This window comes from Labeo rohita, chromosome 13 (assembly GCF_022985175.1).
Source record: "Labeo rohita strain BAU-BD-2019 chromosome 13, IGBB_LRoh.1.0, whole genome shotgun sequence".
NCBI classification, from domain to species: domain Eukaryota; kingdom Metazoa; phylum Chordata; class Actinopteri; order Cypriniformes; family Cyprinidae; genus Labeo; species Labeo rohita.
In genome coordinates, this window is record NC_066881.1 from 24,190,615 (window position 1) to 24,209,168 (window position 18,554).

An 18,554-nucleotide genomic window follows, 5' to 3' on the forward strand; every position below is an offset into this window, starting at 1 on the left:
ATTCGAATGCCATCCTCAATTTATAATGTCATAGCTCTCATGATAAATACAATAAAACATTTAATAAGACCATTAGCTACGTGTCAGAGTAAAGATCTTAATCAATGTAAAGTTCAGGGCTTTAAAGGAATTGATCTGGACGTTTTGTAATGAGAGGGAGATTGTGCGGCGGATAGAGGAGAATCGCTTCTATTATTCTGCCTGTCAGGGTGAAGTGTCGTCTCCAGGGCCTTGCTGATAAACATGCCGCAGAGCCGGGCAGACCAGGCTTCATCCACCACCACAAACAAAGCAATCAGTATGATACATTTTTTAAAGGGGGCCGGTGCTGACAACACACTGGAGTTTGAACTGTAAAATTCAGGCAGCGGACAGAATTAAAATGACGTGTTGGTGCACTTGCGAGAACTGCTTTCTGTCTTTTTGTTCCTCCACAGCACGCATTGTTTCGGTTGAAACGTCTCACCAGAGATGTTTGTTCTTGTGCATTTCTAGAGAGCTAGAGAGATTCAGCTTGTGTATTTTCTTCCAGTTGTATTTTAAGTAGAATACTATGGTGCTTTTTGCACTTCATTTGTTGAATATTCTGAATTTAGGTTGTTTGTTCAGCATTTAGGTTGGTGTGGTGCTGTGGCTATCCAAAGTATCTGTGAAAGTTTACTTCTCATTTTCAGTCAAGTGCTTGCAGTTGTTGAGAGGATATCGAACTCTTCTGTTAGACTGCTTGAAGGAGCAGCAGTTGGTCAGCCATAAAAGTGGTGATTGAGTGTTAATCAAGATCATTGCACCAGTGGGTCTGTCAGTTACTGGCCTTTGTTCACTGGGATTTCTCTGATGCTCCCCTGAGTCTGTCTGTCATTCTTATGTAGCATGACGGTGTCTATCAGCAGCACTAGCAGGACCTATATGTGTAATGGCATATTGAATTAGATTAGACTGACCATACAGATTCTACATGTACTGAAATTAATATATGAACTCTATTGTTAAAATAACATAAAAATAATATGAAATCATCCCGGAAAACCAGTGGCACTGACAGATAAACCAAGTGCTTTGGAAAACTTGATGCAGAAATTGGATGATACTGGATGATGATAAATTATATGTATATATATATATATTTTATACAACAGTTGAATAAACAATAAGTTAGCATTGGGTGACTTATATTTTAGATAAATGTTGCCATATTACTGTGTCTGTTTCTGTCAGCGAAAATAGTTACGAATAAAGCAGAACCAACCAATCCACATCTCTGAATCACTTTTGAATGAATCAGTAGAGTGAATGATTCAGCAATTCGCTAAAAAAAGACAATCACTTGTTTTGTTCCTGAATGAATCATTGTTTTTGAAAAAATCGGTAGAGTAAATGATTCAGCGATTCACTGATGAAGACAATCAGTTGTTTTGTTCCTGAATGAATCATTGTTTTTGAACAAATTGGTAGAGTGAATGATTAAGCAATTCACTGATAAAGACGATCACTTGTTTTGTTCCTGAATGAATCATTGTTTTGAACAAATTGGTAAAGTGAATGATTCAGTGATTCACTGATAAAGATGATAACTTGTTTTGTTCCTGAATGAATAATTGTTTTTGAACAAATCGGTAAAGTAAATGATTCAGTGATTCACTGATAAAGATGATAACTTGTTTTGTTCCTGAAGGAATCATTGTTTTGTGGAAAAGAAGAAAAAAATCAGTAGAGTAAATGATTTAGTGATTTACTGATGAAGATGATTGCTTGTTTTGTTCCTGAAGGAATCATTATTTTTTGAAAAAAATTAATAATTATTTATTTATTTGTAACTTAAAATAATATTTATTATTATTATTTTAGTATTATTATTACTATTATAGTATTTATTTTAAACAAGCTTTTTTGTCATTTCGGTTTTATTATAAATTTAGTTTGAGCAGTTATGTGCTTTTGTTCTTTTTATTATGATTTTTTTTTTTAAATATATATTTCTATTCATTTCATTTTATTTCAGTGATAATAAATGTAAACATCTAATTTTGATTTAAGCTGTAATCTAATATATATGTTTTATTTGAGCTTTTTTCAGTTGCAGAAGATGATTCATTCGATTCGTTCGGGATTGATTTAAGTCGGTCACTTATTTTTTTGAGGGTTTTTTTCTGAAATAATTATTTGTGAATGAATGATTTGTCCCTTATCACCACCTATTGATGTATTGATGTAACAGACAAAAAATCACAGAAAATGTCCACCAGTAACGTATGTGAAGCTATTTAGAAAGATAAAATGACATCAGCAATAAATATGATTCATAATGCATCTACTTTTATATATTTTTTTCTATGTAATTAGTTTGTCAAAGCAAAAATAAATAAAAAAGTGGCTCTCTGAATCTGTTATCGGGCACATAAAAATCTGTACTGACCATAATATTGGATTGGGAAAAAGTATATAGAGAGAGAGATTAACTGATGGTTATTTCATAAACATTTGTGGGAAGAAGTGTGTTAAGTACAGAGGCAAAAATTGCATGTTAAATTCCAAAGGCAGCTGAATGCACTAAAAAGGTAAAGGTCAGGTGCTTTAAACTTATTAATACATATTTTATAGGGTATTGACTTAATTTTGTTGAACACTTTATAGAAAGCTGGTGTTTGTTCCTGTGCTAAATGTGGTTAAAGTGATGAAACAGTGTTACTGTCAGTGAGACGGAGCTTCATCTCTCTCTTGTGTGATTTATACTCAGTAGCTCCTTGAACAAACACACAGGATAAGACCGTGGCCAGTGGGTCATCTCCTCGCCTCTGGTGCTTTTAGCAGCGTGTTCCCATGGCAACCCGCATGCACTGCTTCAGCTCGGGCTGGACGTGAGAACAGATCTATGATTATGAGCAATCACAGCCTCTGCATGCACACAGCTAGGCCATGCCAAGTGTCCCAGTCCAAGTCATGGTGCGTCCTGTCCAAATGGCTTTGTTACCTCAATGGATACACTTCAATAAAAGGATTTAAGATCTGCTTTGAGATTCCACCTTCTTAAAGTGGATATTTCCGTAATTAAAAGGATGACCTGGAGGTGTGCGTGCAAATAAAAGACTCTTAGAGGCTTTCAGAAGGTTGTATCAGTGGTTCATCTGTACCAGTTTTGTTCCATTGCTAATCAAACGCATCTGAACCGGCTAATCAAGGTCTGCGGGTTCACTTGATTAAAGCAAGACATGCTGATGTGGGGTTAAAGGTAAACTTTGTAGGGTGAAAGAGCATCTAATTTGTGCTTTTTAGGGTCAATGGGGTCGACATGTTCAACTAGTCATCCTGACTAGTCAGTTAATCAGCTAGTGAATTCATCTAGATTTGGTAACACTTTACAACAAGGTAGGTAGGTCTTAGGTAGCACAGGTATATTTGTAGCAATAGCCAAAAATAAATGGTATGGGTCAAAATGATCCATTTTTCTTTTATGAAAAAATCATTAGGATATTAAGATCATGTTCCATGAAGTTATTTTGTAAATTTCCTACCTTAAATATATCAAAACTTAATTTTTGATTAGTAATATGCAAGAACTTTATTTAGACAACTTTAAAGGCAATTTTTTTCAGTATTTAGATTTTTTTACACTCTCAGATTCCAAATTTTCAGATAGTTTTATCTTGGCCAAATATTGTTATAAATATAATAAATGCATAAATCTCAATTAAAAAAAAAAAAAAAACTTTTTTTTTGGTCCATGGTCACATTTGTTAGTGTTACTTGCATTTTCAGTAACAAAAAGAACAAAAAGGTTTCATTACTTAGCATTAGTTAACTACTTTAGTTACCAAGAAACTAAGAATGAACAATACTTCTACAGCATTTATGTGTTTATTGTTATTTTCGCTGATTTATTTGTTGAATAGTTATCAGGCGAGCTATTGAGAGTCGTATATAGCACTACAGCGCTCTGCAGTATGACATGACATAAGCATAAAAATGCAGAAACTGTATTTGGCCTGTTGACACATGTAAACACAAACCCCCACAGAAATATGTTCAATTAAGAGCTGCTCTTAAACCTGGTGGGAGTTCCAGCAAAGAAGGTGTGTCTATTATAAATAACAATAATAATCTTAATAAACAACCTGAAGAACACCGGAAGCAATGATTGATTAGAGAATTGCGATTGCAGTGGAATTGTTTCCCTTGTGACCAATTTCAACAAGCTACTGCAAGCAAATAAAACGTGAAACACAATAAGCAGGCAAAAGCAAGTGGGCCGTGAGCCTGATTCGGTCCTAATGAACTGACAGATCAGAAATAATAATACAGGCACAGGACCATAAGTCACTGCAGAGGTGTAATAATGTCAGCCTTGTTAATTAAGGCAGCGGTTTGATATAAATGCACTGCTGTAATATATCTAAACAAGTGTGTCTGGTCATGGTCGTGGTGGCGTAACTGTGCCGAGCTAAATCAACTGGTGAGTTGTGTATCCTGCTGCACTGTGAAGCAGTTATCACCTCCACCAGGCTACAAATGATTAGTCAGACACACCGGTTGTGTGTTTTTGCTCACAGAACTCAATACCGAGACGGTCTCTCTGCTCTTTACCTGTAATTGGAAGAGGTTTAGAAATTGTACATTCAAGAGTATTATCATTATTGATCACTATTGAGTATTCAATCAATATGTGGCTATGTAAATCCGGTAGATGTGCATGTTCTTCAGTGTTATTTTCTGATGATACTTTATGCTCTGTTGAGCCAGTACAGATGCTGGAAGGACAAATATGCTGGATATCAGCTAATGTGCTTTCTCTGTTGCTAAAGGCCAAACTGGGAATTATTGGGATTTTTAATGGAAAATTGTTTAATTGATTTTGCTGATATGGTATGAAGGTTTTTGAGAGAGGACATTTGCCTTTGAGATGAAAATTTCAATACAGATTTTTTTTCCAATACGGATTATACATTTATATTTAAATATCAATACAGATTATATGTAGTTGTTGTTGTTGTTGTTGTTGTTGTTGTTTTTAATAATAATAATAATAATAATAAGTACCAACATTATTATTATTATTAGTTGTTTTGAATAATAATAATACCAACATCATTATTATTATTATTATTATTATTATTAAATTTATTTATTTATTTTAGGGCTGTCAGTTTAAAGCATTAACTTAATTTATTTATTAAATTAATTAGATTAACAATTTTAATTGATAATTATTATTATTATTATCTATTGCCCATTAGATTTTATTATTATTATTATTATTATTATTATTATTATTATCTGTTGCCCATTAGATTTTATCTAATTAATTACATAAATCATAATCTAATTAATCACATATTAATCGCAAAATAAATTTGACTGCGAAAAAAGATTATTTAAAGCTATTTTTGTGTTAAATGAGAAAGTAGCACATTACAAATTGTAGCTTAATTGTAGCATAAATGTTTAGGCTGCAACGGCATAATGTGAACTATGGAACATAAAAGAAGATAATATAAGAAACGTTTCTGTATTTTTTGTTTATATAATGAAAGTCATGGTAACCAAAACAGTTTTGTTACCAACAGTCTTCAAAATACCCTCTTTAATGTTCCACAAAAGAAAGGAATGATATGAGGGTGAATAAATGAAGACAGAAATTTCATTTAGAATTTTTTTTTTAAGTTTTTCTTTTTCTTCTTCTTCTTTTGGGATGAAAATACCAGTACAGGGTATATAATTTTTATATTTAATGAACGAACAGATATAATGCAAAAACTAATATGATTAGCTGTAGTAGTAGTTGTTGTTGTTGTGGTTATTATTATTATTATTATTATTATTATTTCTACTACTATTATTATTATTATTGTTGTTCTTGTTCTTGTTGTTGTTAGGTCATTTGCCTTTGGGATAAAAAATTCCAATACAGAGTATATAAAACATATATGTTTTTCGAGCATGTCTTTATTGAACCCCGCAGAGACTCAGGCGAGTGTGCTTACATTGTGTTGAGCCGAGCAGCGCTCTAAAAATGGCCCTCCTCTGCTGCTCATCATGGGGAATTTGAGCCCAAGCGAGATGTACACCTGGAAAGGTCAAAGCTTTAGTGAAAGACTCAGCTGAAATATTGATCTTGACAAGCGGTGCTTTGACACAACCCTGTAAAATAATAAACAGCCAAACAAAGCCCCTCCTCTCTGGGAAAAACCAGAAAGTAAGTGCCAAAACACCAGGGGAAAAATCTGCAAGTACTGTCTGGTATCAGGTGAAGCGCGTATGCTGGATAATGCCGCATCATCTGCCGTACGGCCGTAAGGTTTTTATTGTAGCAGTAAGTAATGGTTTATAATCAGAGGTACACAGCTCAGCAGGAGTCTCATCTGTTCCTCATTGAAAAGCTCAACTGCCTTTGATTTGTACAGCTGTCACCTGAAATTATATCGCAGTTGTTTCGTGTTGTTGTTTTCCCTCTAATGTTCTGTTAGCGAGGCATTATTGCAATTACAGTCTGCTTTGTGCTAAAGCTCTTGCCGCAAAACAAAAGCTCATTTGATATGGAAAATACCTACTTTTAGCACTTCAAACATTTTTAAAACAAAGCCTTATTAGCGGCTTTTTAGAGCGTCGTTAGACGGCATCTCGTCCGTTCAGAGCCACGTCTACAAATGCCGGCGTTCACACCTTTTTAACACTCGCCGTATTACTCCTGTTCCAATCTAGATTCAAACAACTGGAAACGATAGTGAAATTTGCATTTGTCATAATGCTGCATTAACGCAGTGGTCACACTTTGTTTTTTATGATAAATGCTATGCTAAAGCACAGATTCAGCTGGTTTGTGGAGACAAATGAGAGCTTTGAATAAATATCTCCTCTTTACTGTTTATTAATATACTAAAAATGATGAATGTGGGACGGGGCGCGTAGAACGCGGTCGTATGGAAAAATGATGGTTGTTGCAGCTCTAAACCTGCTCTTGAGTAATACATCTGGTGCAAAGTGCCGCAGAGCCAGACCTATTACAGTATGGTAAGTTTTTAATCTTTTAAAAAATATGGTCATAAATATCGGAGTTGCTCTGTTTCTCCCCCAGTCGCGCTGGTCTTTTTCGTTCCACGGTGGAAAAAGTCTCACGCACCTGTTCGCAAAAATTATATATCATTTATCAGTGAATACCGAGACACAAATAAACACCCCTAAATAAACATCACTTTGTTCATATTTTTATTTTATTTATTTATTTATTTTTTTAGGAATGCAGGTAATCAGGGACACTTTTGCACTTTGGACAATTCATTGTCATAGTGAAAATGTCAATACAACAAATGAGACATCATCACATGCGTCTTGGAATCAAAAATGCACACAAGAGATGAAGCGTGTCAGAATTCATATTCTAGAACTGATCCTAAATCAGTGGCTCTCCACTTGTTCTTGATCAGTAAGTAAAAAGAAAGTTTTCATGACCTTTTAATTTATTTGGACCGTGACCTACTTTTGAGGTTTCTAAATGTGTTCTTTAGATTAACACACTTAGAGCTAAAGACATTACATTTTTTGCATTATACAACTTTGCATTGGTCAATATTTAGTTTTGAAGGGATGGTTTACCAAAAAATGAAAAATTGTCTGTTACTTGATTTCATTTTATTCCTTTTCATTATTTTGTTTTATTTTATTTTATTTTATTTTCTATTATTATTTAATTTTATATTATTGTATTGCATTTTAAATTTTTATTTTATTTTATTTTATTTTATACTATTTAATACATTTTTGGACCAAGACCTAATTTCTAGGTTGCAAAATGTGTTCTTTAGATGAACAGATTTATAGCTAAATACATTTAATTTGTTATTTTATACATCTTTGCATTGGATCAATATTTTATTTTATTTTATTTTTATGTTGTTTTTTTCCTTTTTATTTCTCTTCTTTTAGTTTAGTTTAGTTTAGACCATTTAATAACTTTTTGGACTATGACCTAATTTCTAGGTCCCAAAATGTGTTCTTTAGAATAACATTTTTTTAGCTAAAGACATTTAATTTGATGTATTTTACAACTTTGCAGTGGATCAATATTCGTGAAGAGATAGATTACCAAAAAAAAAAAAAAGTGTATTTATATATATATATATATATATATATATATATATAAATTTGTTTTATTTTTTTTTACTTCATTTTTATTTATTTTTTTCCTTTTTCATTTTTATTGAAGAACAATGGAGTCCATCTGAAAACAGTCCAACTAACATTGTAGGTATTGACTAACAAAAGGCAATACCAAGAGTGTGAGTTAGACTCAATCTTATATGGACTTAGAAGAACAAAATCTCATACAGATTAAAAACGAAAAAAGATTGAGTTGATGATGAGTTCATCTTTGTGTCTGGGTCACATTGTAACCTACATTTCACATGTATATATAGATCTAACCTACAGTCCAAAAAACAGTTTTTTGAGTGTTTCTTGTTGAATCTTAACTAATTCACGTTTTTAAATTCTGCCTCTTAGTGTGTTCAGTTTCTAATTTTCCTCAGAGATTATGACAGTTCAGAGCTCCACCATCATAACAGATCCAAACATTTCCCAGATTCCAAATGGCTCCAATCCAAGGCCCCATTTACCCTTCAGAAATATCCATGAGTGGATCAGTTATAATTTTCAGGAGTATTAAATTACCGTGCACAACTTCAGGATGTATTCTACAGACTGATGTGCATTTCCCAGAGGCCATCTCTCCTCCAGCTACTATATGTGTCCTGACATACTGAAATATGACTGTCCCTTAATTAACTGTCAGATTAATTAGATCAACACCAGACGACAGGCAGAATGTTGCTTTTGAAGTCTCTCGCCAGGGAAAGTAAATCGAAATGGATCTTTCTCACTGGGTGCGTGTCAAAAGCAGGTGGCGAAGCCTACAGGTGGCGATGTCACTGTTATTATATATGGCAATATGTGTTATCTCAAACTGATTTACATGGATGTTATGTCTGCGTGTCACTTTGTGTCAAAGCACCGAATGTAAGCGCTCTGTCTACCCCAACAGGAAGAAACGTTCATTTCATCCTTTTCTTTGAAGCTGTTTCAGTATAGCCTAGAGATCCGCAAAAACAAACTCAGGAAAAAGCAACGCCCCATGTCTTTAGGCTTTTTAATATATATTTGATGTTTGGTGTAAGCTTGCATTAGCAGTTATTCCCACTGGCTATTAATGAAACATTTGACATTCACTAAACGTCAAATTTCTCCAAAACACACAATTTCGTATAGTTGGCTTTAATGAAATTCATGCATGTTATCAAAATGCAAGCTTAGCAGGAATTGGAAAGAAACAACTTAAGGCTGAAAACTAGTGTTTGGCTCATTTCATTGCCTGCGTCTAAGTCTAAGGTGTTTTTTTCCTTCCTGATTAGGTTTGGGTCAGAATGTATGTATTTTTATATCAGTTTCATTTCAGAGTTGGCTTACCTTTTGCTTTTTTTTTTTTCTATTACAGGCCTTTCCATGCATATCGACAGGAATTTATGGTAAGGAAAATGTCTATTCATCCTCTAAACCTTGTCAGTGTGATTCTGAATGTGTGCATGAAGAAGCATGTGTGCGGTTTAGATAGCAACTTACATTAATACTTGCAATATGTGCATATTATGTAGGGATAAAAGAGCCGATGATGAGCAAATTACCTATACAGTCTTTTCATGTCTTTACATTCTCCCAGCATTACTTTCATTTTCAAAATTGACTCTTGTTTTTAAAAAGGAGTATGTTGAAGTGTGCATACAGTATATTATGGAAGCCCATTTCTGCCACTGAATAAAAATATATATATATAAAAAAAAGGTAATTGCGACTTTTTATCTCACAATTGCGAGTTTAAATCTTGCAGTTCTTACTTTTTTCTCAGAATTGTGAGATATAAACTTGCAATTGTGAGTTACAAAGAATTGTGAGATGTGAACTTGCAAATCTGACTTTTTTCTCAGAATTGCATGATATAAACTCACAATTGAGAAAAAAAGTCAGAATTATGAGTTTGTATCTCGCAGTTTTGACTTTATATCATGCAATTGCAAGTTATTAAATTAGAATTGTCAGATATAAACTCGCAATTCTGAGAAGATACCCCTCAAAATTGGACTTAACAACAACAACATTTCTACAACAACAACATTTATTGGCCAGGTATGCACACCATAAAAGGAATTTTTTGCCATATGAGGCATCCCACATGCACACACAAATCAAAAAACAAACAAACAAACAAAAACAGCAAAAAAAAAGAAAAACCCTCTAAACTCTTAAAAAAAAAAAAAAGTTGTGTGTAGATTATATCTTACAATTCTGAGAAAAAAGTCAGAATTGTGAAATACAAACCCACATTTGCAAGAAAAAAATCAGAATTGCGAGTTTATATCTCAAAATTTTCAGAAAAAAGCCAGAATAAAAAAAAATCAGTTTGTATCTTGCAATTTTGACTTCATAATGTAATTACGAGTTCAGTCAGAAGATTAAGTTAAGAAAGTTAAGAAAAGTCAGAAGTTAAGAAAAGATTCCCCTTAAAATTAGACTTTATAATTAAAAATTGCGAGTTTATATCTTATAATTCTGAGAATAAAAGTCTGAATTGCGAGATACAAACCCTTTATAACGTTATTGCGAGTTTAATCGTAATTTAACTTTATAACGTAATTGCGAGTTAAGTCAAAAGTGTCAGACATAAACTCACAATTCTGAGAAGATAAGTCTTTTCTTCCCCTCAAAATTTGACTTAACTTGCAATTGCGAGTTTATATCTCGCAATTCTGAGAAAAATGTCAGAATTACAAGACACATACTTGCATTTGCGAGAAAAAAGTCTAATTTCTCTTGATTGCGAATTTATATCTCACAATTCTAATTTTTAAATAAAATAAAATAGTACAAACATAAAATGAAACATTATTTAATATAACTTATTTAATATAATATTTTATATTTGAATATATTTTAAATATAGTTTATTTCTAGTGATTAGCAGTCATTATTTTAGTCTTCCATGTATTATGATAATTCAGAAATCATTCTAATATGCTGATTTGGTGCTCAAGAAACATTTCTTATTATGATAATAAAATTAAAAAAATATAATTTGATATAACATAATATAATACAATTTTATATAATATATATTTTTGTTGAATCCATGAATTCATGATTTTTCAGGATTCTTTTTGTATCGAAATTTCAAAAGAAGAGCACTGCTGTGAAATAGATTTTTTGCAACATTATAAATGTCCTTATTACTTTAAAACAATTTAATGGGAAGTATAAAAAAAAAACCTCTTGAACAGTCGCGTATAATGTACTGGTGTGAATGTGTAAAATTCTGCCATGAGAACGTGCCTTTGAGATCTCATCACTTCAGAAAGAATGCAATTATGTTTGATTCAGTAAATATTCTGCATCCTGCCTCTCCAGCACTGCGTAATTGTTCAGATCATCACAGAGAGTGAAAGCATTTACTCTGAAAGCAAGAAGAGCGCTCGAATATCATGATCAAAGAGCTAATAACCTAGAATACTTCCCCAACCTGACGTTTTCTTGTTTCTTTCGGCCAAAAAGACAGTAAACGTTTAGGAGGGAAATAAATTTCATACGGCTGAGCTTTCATATGCTACCGTGGCAGTCTTGAGCGTTTGTTTTTATAAGCTGAAAGAACATTTGCTCTCTTCTTCAATGTGAATAAGCTAACCAAGCGAGACAAACACAATCCATGTGGCCACATCACCAGATTAAGCAGCTCCGTGCGCCCTGATCCAACATGTAGAAGTGTCACTCACAGCCAACCCGAGCTGACACCCCATCTCTCTTTTTCGCTGCATCATGGGAGCCGAGGTCCAGGCTGACAGATGATCGGGGTACAGAGGGTAAGGCGTAAAGGGGCTGTTCTGTGGGGTTGGGAACGTGGACAGCAGGCAGGTAGAAAAATGAGGCCTCACTCCCAGCTGACAGTCCAATCCCTCAGCCCACACCATTAGCACAGGCAGAGCTTTCACACACATGGCGTATTGGAGGAGATGCCACCCATAAACAAACTGGCGCCTGCCGCCAGCAGAGGGGTTGGATAGTATGATAGAGGTTATTAAGTCCGACGCTCATAGCCTATCAATCAATGCCACGAGAGACGGGTTAAAAACGGGTTATTTCTTTTTCAGTGAGGATGGGAGGGACTGGCAAATCTATCAGTGTCTTACATAGTGTGGACACAGGCAAAGCACAGAGGTGGACAGAGGTTGCATCATCCTTTACTCTGTCTGGATCTATCATTCACTTTTTTTCCTGGATATGCAATCGGTTCATTAAAAGCAACGTTTTTTTAGTGCCAATGTTTTTTTATTTTTATACATTTGTTTATTTGAGATTAAAGTTGTAGTATTACACCTCTGTTATGACATCTGAAATAGAAATCTTACATTTTATTGTTAAAAAAAAAAAAAAAAAAAAAAAAAAAAAAGTGTTGAGATTATTCTCAGGATTTTTTTTATACTTATTTTTGAAATGTTACATCTTAATGTGGCATTAAAATAAATGCCACATTTCAAAGAAATGCTTTTATTTTTAATTATAAACATTTTAATTTTTTATATAATTTAATTTAATAATTTTATTAAAAATAATTGTAATTGTAATTTTTTAACAAACAAAAAAATATGTTTTAATGTTGTAAGATAAGGGAATAATAATAATAATAATAATAATAATAATATAATGTTATTATTACTATTAAAATAGTCTCCAAACTCACAGCAATCATACAAATTTTGTATGGTAATTTTTCAATTTTATTGTAAAAAAAAGAATATTGATTATGAACTTTTTTTTGTGTGGAAATTTTACATTTTAATGTGGCATTAAAAATAATGTCAAATTTCAAATAAATTTTGTATGTATGTATTTATTTTTTAAATGATTTTTCATTTAAAATTATTTTATATAATTTAATTTTATAATTCAATAAAAATAATTTTAATAAATGTAAACAAAAAATAAGTCTGATTAGGGAATTGTAAGATTAGGGAACAATAATAATAATAATAATAATGTTATTATAACTATTAATATTGTTCCCAACTTCACAGGAATCACACACATTTTATTTGGTAATTTTGCAATTTTATTTTAAAAAAGGAGTATTGAGATAATGTTTTTTTTTTTTTTTTTTGCTTTGCTTAGATTAGGGAATAACAATAATAATAATATTAATGTTATTATAGCTATTAATATTGTTCCCAACTTCACAGCAATCACACACATTTTGTTTGGTAATTTTGCAATTTTATTTTAAAAAAGGAGTATTGAGATAATGTTTAATATTAATATTGCCCCCAACCTCACAGAAATCATACAAATTATGTATGGTAATTGCACAATTTTTGAGATGTTACATTTTAATGTGGCATTAAAAAAATTAAATTTCAAAAGAACTTGTTTTATTTATTCATTCATTCATTCATTTATTCATTCATTTTTTCAATTTTAATTATAAACATTTTTTAAATATATTTTTTATAAATTATTTTTAATTTTTTAATAAAATTTAATTTTATAATTTAATAAAATAATTTTAATTATTTTTTAAAACAACAACAACAAAAAACTGGTTAATGTTGTAAGATTACGGAATAATAATAATAATAACAGTTATTTTAACTATTAATATTGTCTTCAACCTCACTGCAATCATACAATTTTTGAATGGTAGCTTCAGTGTTAGCTTTTACCCAGCAACCTACACATGAAAAAGACAAAATTTTAAAGTTTCAAAACTTTATACAAAAGAAGAAAAATACTTTATATCCAGTGGAAGGAAAAAATCCATTTTATTCTTCAAAATCAGTTATTCTCAGGCAAGCAGAGAGCTGTACTTAGCATGTGTCTTTGCTCTTACCTGGTTTTTGATCGAAGATATTTAGTTTTACAGTTGCCCTCGGTCTCCCCTACAGTTATTCCATCTCTAACAGCTTAAAGATGCTGTTCACAACTTGTGTGTGTAAGATTCATATCAAGGAAACTCAAATCCAATAGCCTTGAACCCCACAGGTTAATTCTTTCATTATTATTTTAGCCCGCAGAAAGAGAGACAGAGTCAAAAAGGAGAAAACTGCAATTACATTTGAACCATCCGGGCATCTTAACAGCCTCCTTCTAACGGTGTTGTCACAGTCTGTCATGATATATCCAGCCCCGCCTTCAGATAAGCAACAAAGAGAAAATGAATTAGACGCCGGTTCATCTTTCACCGAAGCCTAGAGGAGAAAATCTCGCTCTGTGCCCGTGAGGTTTAACCGCCCTGACGACTTTGTCAAGGAAAAGACAGGAGCTGTCTGACATCAAAACATGTCACTCATTAGATTACCGTCATCGCCATTTGAAGAGAGCTCTTTATTGCCTCATCATCCAGCTCAATGGGGTATATTGACTTGAAGCATTCATCACCATATCAAGGTCTGGTCATTTAAGGTTTGTGTACACATGGTGATGAGGCATGATTTATTATTTATTTTCTCTCAGAAATCCACTGCAAACACCTTCCCAAGGCCTTGTGGAGAAAAATAAGAGTCAGTGTAATACAGTCAGACTATATTACATAAAAGGCTCTGTGAACATACCATAGTCAGAAGAAAAGAGTGACATTTGACATTAGACAGTTTGTGATGCATATAAACACTGTAAATGCTGTGGTTGCCAGAATTTTGCTGTAAAAAATAGTGGCAACATTTTAGGTTTTATAGATTTTACTTAAATTTACTTTTAAAAAATGTATTTCATTAACTGATATGTTAATATTCAAACCTTTTGAAGTACTTAAAGGAGAAGTCCACTTCCAAAACGAAGATTCACATATAATGTACTCACCCCCTTGTCATCCAAGATGTTCATGTTCGTAAAGAAAAACATTTCTGCATTTTTCTCCATATAATGGACTGATACAGTGCCCCGATTTTGAATTTTCAAAATGCAGTTTAAATGCGGCTTCAAACGATCCCAAATGCGGTTGTAAATGATCCCAGCCGAGGAAGAAGGGTCTTATCTAGCGAAACCTTCGGTTATTTTCGTTAAAAAAATACAATTTGAATACTTTTTAATCTCAAACGCTCATCTTGCCTTTCTCTCCATGAACTCTGTGTATTCTGACACAAGACAGTTAGGGTATGTCGAAAAACTCCAATCGTATTTTCTCCCTCAACTTCAAACATCATTTCAAAATCATCCTACATCGCTGCAGAAGTTATGACCCAGTCTATGCAAAGTGAACATGCAAAGAAGATCAAACACCCTTAACAAAAAAGGTAAAACAGCGATATAGGGCGATTTTGAAGTTGAGGGAGAACATGAGATGGGAGTTTTGCAGCATACCCTAACTGTCATGAACCGGAACAAAAACAAAACTTACGGACTGCAGCTTTAATTAAACAACATTAAATGTAACAAACAACCCCAGTGAACATAGATGGTAAGAACAAATAAGAAGAAACAGTTATTTCAACAAAAAAACATCAAAGGTGAAATGTAACACAGTGACTTGTACTATGAGGAAATGCCCCGATATATATATAAGTCAGTGAAATTTTTTAATCTAAGTAATTACATGATGTTTCAGTTAATTAATCGAATTAATTGCAAAATAAATTTGATTGTGAAACTACCCACAAAAGATTATTTAAAGCTATATTTGTGTTTACTGAGAAAGTATCAAGTAGACATTACAAATTGTAGCTTTAGAAAGAAATATTTTATTTGATTCAACATAAAATGTATTACACAAAAACATTTAGGCTACAACGGCCTAACGTAAACTATGTAACATAAAAGAAGATAATTTGAGAAACAAAGCAGTATTTTTTGTTCATACAATGAAAGTCAATGGTAACCAAAACAACTTTGTTGTCGACATTTCTCAAAATACCTTCTTTTATGTTCCACAAAAGAAAAGTTTGAAACAACATGAGGGTGAGTAAATGATGACAGATTGTTCATTTATTTAGTTTTTGGGGGTGAACTATCCTTTTAATGTTCTATTTTTATTATTAGTATTTTTTAATGAAATTATACTCTAAAAAACTAAATCGGTAAATGTGTTTGAGTCATTCATTTATTCATTTGATTCATTCAAACGGCTGATTCATTCAGGAATGAACCAAATGGCTCTCTTTATGAATGGGCCTTTGAATCATTAGTGCACACGATTCATTCGAAACGCGGATTTATTTAGAAACTAAACACCGCTGTGTTGCTCAGAGACGTGCAACAATTCTTCTATGGGTTCAAAGGTAATATGTTCTCTGCAAAATTGTGCAAGAACACATGATGTTGTTTAAAATTTAACACAATATCAACTTATTTACTGAACTGTTGTATAAAATCATATTCAAGCTTGTGATAGATCAGGACAAAATCAGCACTCATATATATATATATATGTATATATAACTGTGTTCAAATATTTTAATCACGTTATTTATTCATAACTAATTAATTATTAATGTGTTAAACTGACAGGCCTTTATTTATATATATATATATATATATATATATATATATATTGTTTTTAATCACTTCAAATTCAGACATAACTTAAAATTTATAAAGCCATTTTCAGTTCATTTTCTAAACGCTGCTTGACAAATGTGTTTACCCTTAGTTGAACGAGAGGTGTGTTGACACTAAGATTTTTTTTTTTTTAGCCTAAACCTGGTGGTGTGAGATAGGCAGCTGTAATCCAGACAATGCATCCGTACGTCTGTTCAGGATCAGCCAGGGTCAGCCGACTAAGTGTCTTCACCGGGTGATTCCCCTGTCCATCTCTGTAGTGGATTAGGGCCGAACCCCTTATCTCTTTACCTTGATATTGTACAGGTTTTCCTCTCAGGATAGCGCTGTATTTAAAAGCCTGAGGTTTATGCTGGGGAGTGGAAGTGTGAACAGGCTTAGGGAGGGAATCTTTTATGATCACATACTGATGTGGGGTTATCTCAGCACAGGCGGGGAAGAGGGAATCTTAGCATTGCATCTAGGGAAAGGGATGAAAGTTTAGTGTTTTACACTTTCATGGTTTTATCATTGTCAAGATTGACACTGCTCGGGGAAGTTTTGAGGGCTGAGGACATATTTTAGAGATCACAGTTGTTTGAACAGAATCTAAATCTACAACCCTACAGCAACTTGATTTTATATTTTAGCTGAGCTGTGAACTCGCAGTCTGAATTGGATGTGACACGAGAGAAAGATTGGGTGCAGGAAGATGGTAAACAGGCAAGAGATTTCAATTGCATGTGACAACAGTAAACAGGGTGTGACATTGTTCAGCTAGTGATGTCTGATTTGTAAACAAGTTGAGTTTGACTTCCTTTTTTATGAATTGGTCTGAATGTCTGAATGATCTCGCTAGTTATCGGTCTGAATCCTAGAGATACTGTATATGCTGAGTAAATTGGACATCCAGACAGCTCAGAGCCTATTACTGAGTTAGCAACTGACTCCCACACTGAACGCCAGATCAGTAGTGAATAGTTCTAATGCTAAATTCTGATTGGATGAGTCAGAATGTATAATCAGAAGTTATAATGTTGCTTGGGAACTGTAAAGTTAGACTACAGATCTATAATTAGTTTGTTTGTTTTTTATTTATTATTAATAAAACTATTAATACTAGGGTGAAGTATGTTTCCATATTATATTTTACTACAATAATCAAAAGAGAAAAAAGAAATATGTAGTAACATTTTGCATACAGAAAACAACTGTCAAAACAATAAATTAATATTTATTTATTTATTTATTAAAATGTAATAATTGTGTTTATTTTATTTTGCAAATTCTCATTACTTTCTCATTATTCTAATACAAGTCTCATTGTCATTCTATTAAAAAAAGCTTAATATATGATTGTATGTATTGTATTATAATTATATGTATGTTACAAAAATAATCATATTATAATCATTAAAAATAATCATATTTATAATATCATAATTAATATTAATATTAAAAATATCATTCATTTTATTTTTTTTATTTATTTCCTGTCTGTTTCTGTTTTTGCCTTTAATTTTTATTTAATTTTTGCACTACTTTCAGGTTAATTCATTTACCCAATTCTCATTTATGTATTTATTTATTTATTTATTTCAGTTTTTTTCATTTTTGCCTTTCATTTTTATTTTTTGCATTATTTTCAGGTAAATTAATCTCATTATTTATTTACTTAATTATTTTCTGTTTGTTTCATTTTAGCCTTTAATTTTTATTTTTGCGCGTTTTTTTCAGGTTAATTAATTTTACCCAATTCTCATTTATTTATTTTCTGGTTTTGACTCATTTTTATTTTTTACATTTTCAGTTTTTTTTTTTTTTTTTTTTTTTTTTTTTTTTTTTTATTATTTTTTGCATTATTTTCAGGTTAATTAATTTTACTTATCTCATTATTTATTTACTTATTTATTTTTCTGTTTGTTTCATTTTTCCCTTTCATTTTTATTTTTCACATTATTTTCAGGTTAATTAATTTTACTTATATGATTATTTATTTATTT

General features: G+C 32.1%; 1 protein-coding gene across 10 annotated transcripts in view; it reads left to right on the forward strand.

Moving 5' to 3' along the window:
- Positions 1-18,554, forward strand: part of macrod2 (mono-ADP ribosylhydrolase 2) — a 668,211-nt gene that overhangs the window by 479,322 nt on the left and 170,335 nt on the right. For all 10 annotated transcript variants that reach the window (XM_051125202.1, XM_051125209.1, XM_051125205.1 and 7 more), the window contains exon 7: positions 9,479-9,509. In XM_051125202.1, coding sequence (XP_050981159.1) covers positions 9,479-9,509 — 31 coding nt within the window. The remainder of the gene's footprint in view (positions 1-9,478; positions 9,510-18,554) is intronic.